Source organism: Cynoglossus semilaevis, chromosome 6, assembly GCF_000523025.1.
Source record: "Cynoglossus semilaevis isolate Cse_v1.0 chromosome 6, Cse_v1.0, whole genome shotgun sequence".
Lineage (NCBI taxonomy): Eukaryota > Metazoa > Chordata > Actinopteri > Pleuronectiformes > Cynoglossidae > Cynoglossus > Cynoglossus semilaevis.
In genome coordinates this window covers 2,487,020-2,489,827 of record NC_024312.1, presented here as the reverse complement: position 1 = coordinate 2,489,827, position 2,808 = coordinate 2,487,020, and the positions used below count along the sequence as shown (strand labels likewise).

The window sequence follows — 2,808 nt, the reverse complement described above, 5'->3', positions numbered from 1 at the left end:
TTGACATTAAATTTGAAAGATCTGTTCCATTATCAAAATATACATTTGTCTCTTAACTTGGTAAATTTCAGATTGATTTTGGATTTCAAAGCTGCGTCTGTCATGGATGGAAACAGCTGTTTTCAGAGTTTACAAAAATAGTTTTAAAATAGTCCCAGAAATGCTCTTCTAACACTCTTCTCCAGATGTTCATTTCAGAGAGGACAGATGATAAATGCCTACATTTTTAGACATAAAAACATGACAGTGCCGATTATTCGACTGGTCACAGAGGAAGTTCTAAACCACAGTTTCCTGTGTCAAGACATGCTGCAACTGTTTGACAAGTCACGAAACAGCACGTCAACACTTCTGTACGATTTATGTATTATTTCTCCTCTAGACGTTTCTGGACACATTTTTAAAAATGTATTACATTTTAATTGTATGGACAAATTGAGAAATGGACAAGTTTCACAAGATACTACCCCGCGGAAGTGTCGCAAATATCATAGCAGGTTGAATCTGTCAAAAAATGTGCTGTTGAAGCCTTTGTTACAGTCAGACACGCCCCTGCTGTTTGTGATTGGACACACAAGTCACCACGGTTCTTTTTATTGGTTTACATACAGGTCAATCACAATAGGGCGTCTCCTCCGAAACCCAGCAAAGGAGGAAACGGGACATCCAGAGATGAAATCTGCGTCAAGCTACAGAGCGGAATTCGGCCATATCCGAATGTGAATGTCAGGATGAACTTTCAAAGTAAAACCCTTAATTGGCAACATTTAAATTTATTGACACCTTAAAATGTTGTACAAAAAAATAATTAGTCATTTGGAAGTAAATATTCGTGATTTCATATTAAATATCGTTTTATTAGCATTTTCACGCTGACATTTGTTTGTTTTGAAATACAAAATATTATTTAGAAGAAATCCGGAAGTTTTGTTTGTCAATTCTTTGTAACCTGACAGCAGTGTGCTGTTTGAGGAGCACCAGCAAAAAAAAAAACCTTGGCGAAAGTGGAGAAGAAGCCGGTCAGTCCTGTGTTATTTATTTGGGCTTTCAGGCTGTTGTTTTGTTGAGAATAACTCCGTCTTTCGCCTCCGCTGTTCCTGGAAAACACACAGAAAAAATGGAGATAGAAAAGGAAGTGAAGAAGGTGAGTTTTCTTTGTATGTGCTCCTTATCTCGAAGTGACCCGGGAACGCCCTGAGAGAAAGGTGTTCCGAGCCGAGCCACAGGCAGGTGGAGACCGGAGGAACTGTGTCAATTATTTAAAAAAATAACGACAAAGTCCGTGAAAATTAAATATCAATAAAAGCACAGGATGTGTTTCATTAGTTAACGCTCCGTTCCTCTTCTCAGCAACTTTGTTGTAACACAAATGGTTGTAATTTACAACACCTGGGTTATAATCATTGATTAAGTTTAAATGTGCACTGTAATTAAACAAAACCCCAAAGTTTTTAGGCAAGTATAATTTATTTTATTTATTTATTTCGGTTCTTTGAGTAATTAAAGAACGAAATAATGTATGTTTTAGTCATTTTGAGGTCTGGACAACACTTTAGTTAAGTTTGGTACTTTTGGGTTTTTTATGACCGTAAAAATGCTAGGTTTAACTTTGCTTCTAATTTACAACTTGAATCCCTGGGAAATATGATAATTGATGGGTAAAATTATTTTTTACCAAATTACTATCCCACCATTACAGGTTCTAATAAAGCAGAGTCCCATTCACACTGACCACCTGGATTTGGTGGTTTGTCTGTGCCTCTTTCTTATAGTGTGTATAGTTGTAACTAGCTCAAAATACCATAAAACCTTAAAATGGTTATATTTACTTTTACTTGGTTACATTTTGTCTGTGAAGTCGAATGAGTCATAAAAAAACGACTCCTCTGACCTGAACTTTGTAGCCTGTGTTCTGCTTCTCTGTGGTGTCGTCATCGTGCACTCACTGATCAGCAACAGCTGCTAATACAGATGTGGAAACTGTGACTTCAGCCCAAAATGGACTCTCTCTCTCTCCCTCTCTCTTTCTCTTTCTCTCTTTCAACTATAAATATTTAGACTTCCAAAAGCAGTGGTTTGGCCCACTTTAAATTCCCAAACCAACGGTTCAGACACCTGAGAATAACTCTGTTACATCCGGGGTTTTAAGACTTTAACTGACACATTGCAGGAAACCAAAATGACAATATCTCTAATAAAAGCTTTATGAATTAGTCTGTGTGACTTAGCTTGATTGATGATGATGTGTGTTCTGTTGACAGATGACCCTGGGCCATGAGTTTGGAGCTGGAGCAGCCTGTTTGAAATGCAAGGACAAATGTGACGGCTTTGAATTGCATTTCTGGAGGTATGTATGTAGAGTTTTTTTTTTTTTTAGTACAGCAACATACGATGAAAGAGACGAATGCATCAGTGTGTATTCAGTCGGTTTGTACTGGAGACATGTGGCTCATCTAGGTTTGAAAGCCGTGTTTGGGGTGAAGTACTGATGTCAGATGATGAGACACAGAGCTTTGGTGGACGTTTGCCAGGTCTGAGGGAACCAGGGCGTTCAGCGCTCTGGTCCACATGTGATCAGGAGAAAAGTGTTCACGCAGGAGCCAGAACTGGGCAATAACGTCATTTCCCCTTTCCTCTCTGCTTAATTTAAAATATTGCTAACTAGTTTAGGTCGCACGTCACATTTTTATTTTCCCCCTTTAACAAAGAGCGCTCTGCTGAAGGCCCTGAATCCTCACACACATCTTACAGACTCTGTAGCTTCTTACTATAAAGTAGAACAGGCCCCCCCCTCCCCCCTGCACCGCC

At 38.9% G+C, this 2,808-nt stretch overlaps 1 protein-coding gene across 1 annotated transcript in view; it reads left to right on the top strand.

Annotated features, from left to right (window-relative positions):
• Positions 1 to 903: 903 nt before the first annotated feature.
• The window catches only part of tes (testis derived transcript (3 LIM domains)), a 7,279-nt gene continuing 5,374 nt past the window's right edge, over positions 904 to 2,808 (top strand). Inside the window, 2 exon segments of the mRNA XM_008311187.3 lie at positions 904 to 1,144; positions 2,262 to 2,347. Coding sequence (XP_008309409.2) covers positions 1,118 to 1,144; positions 2,262 to 2,347 — 113 coding nt within the window. The 5' untranslated portion in view covers positions 904 to 1,117.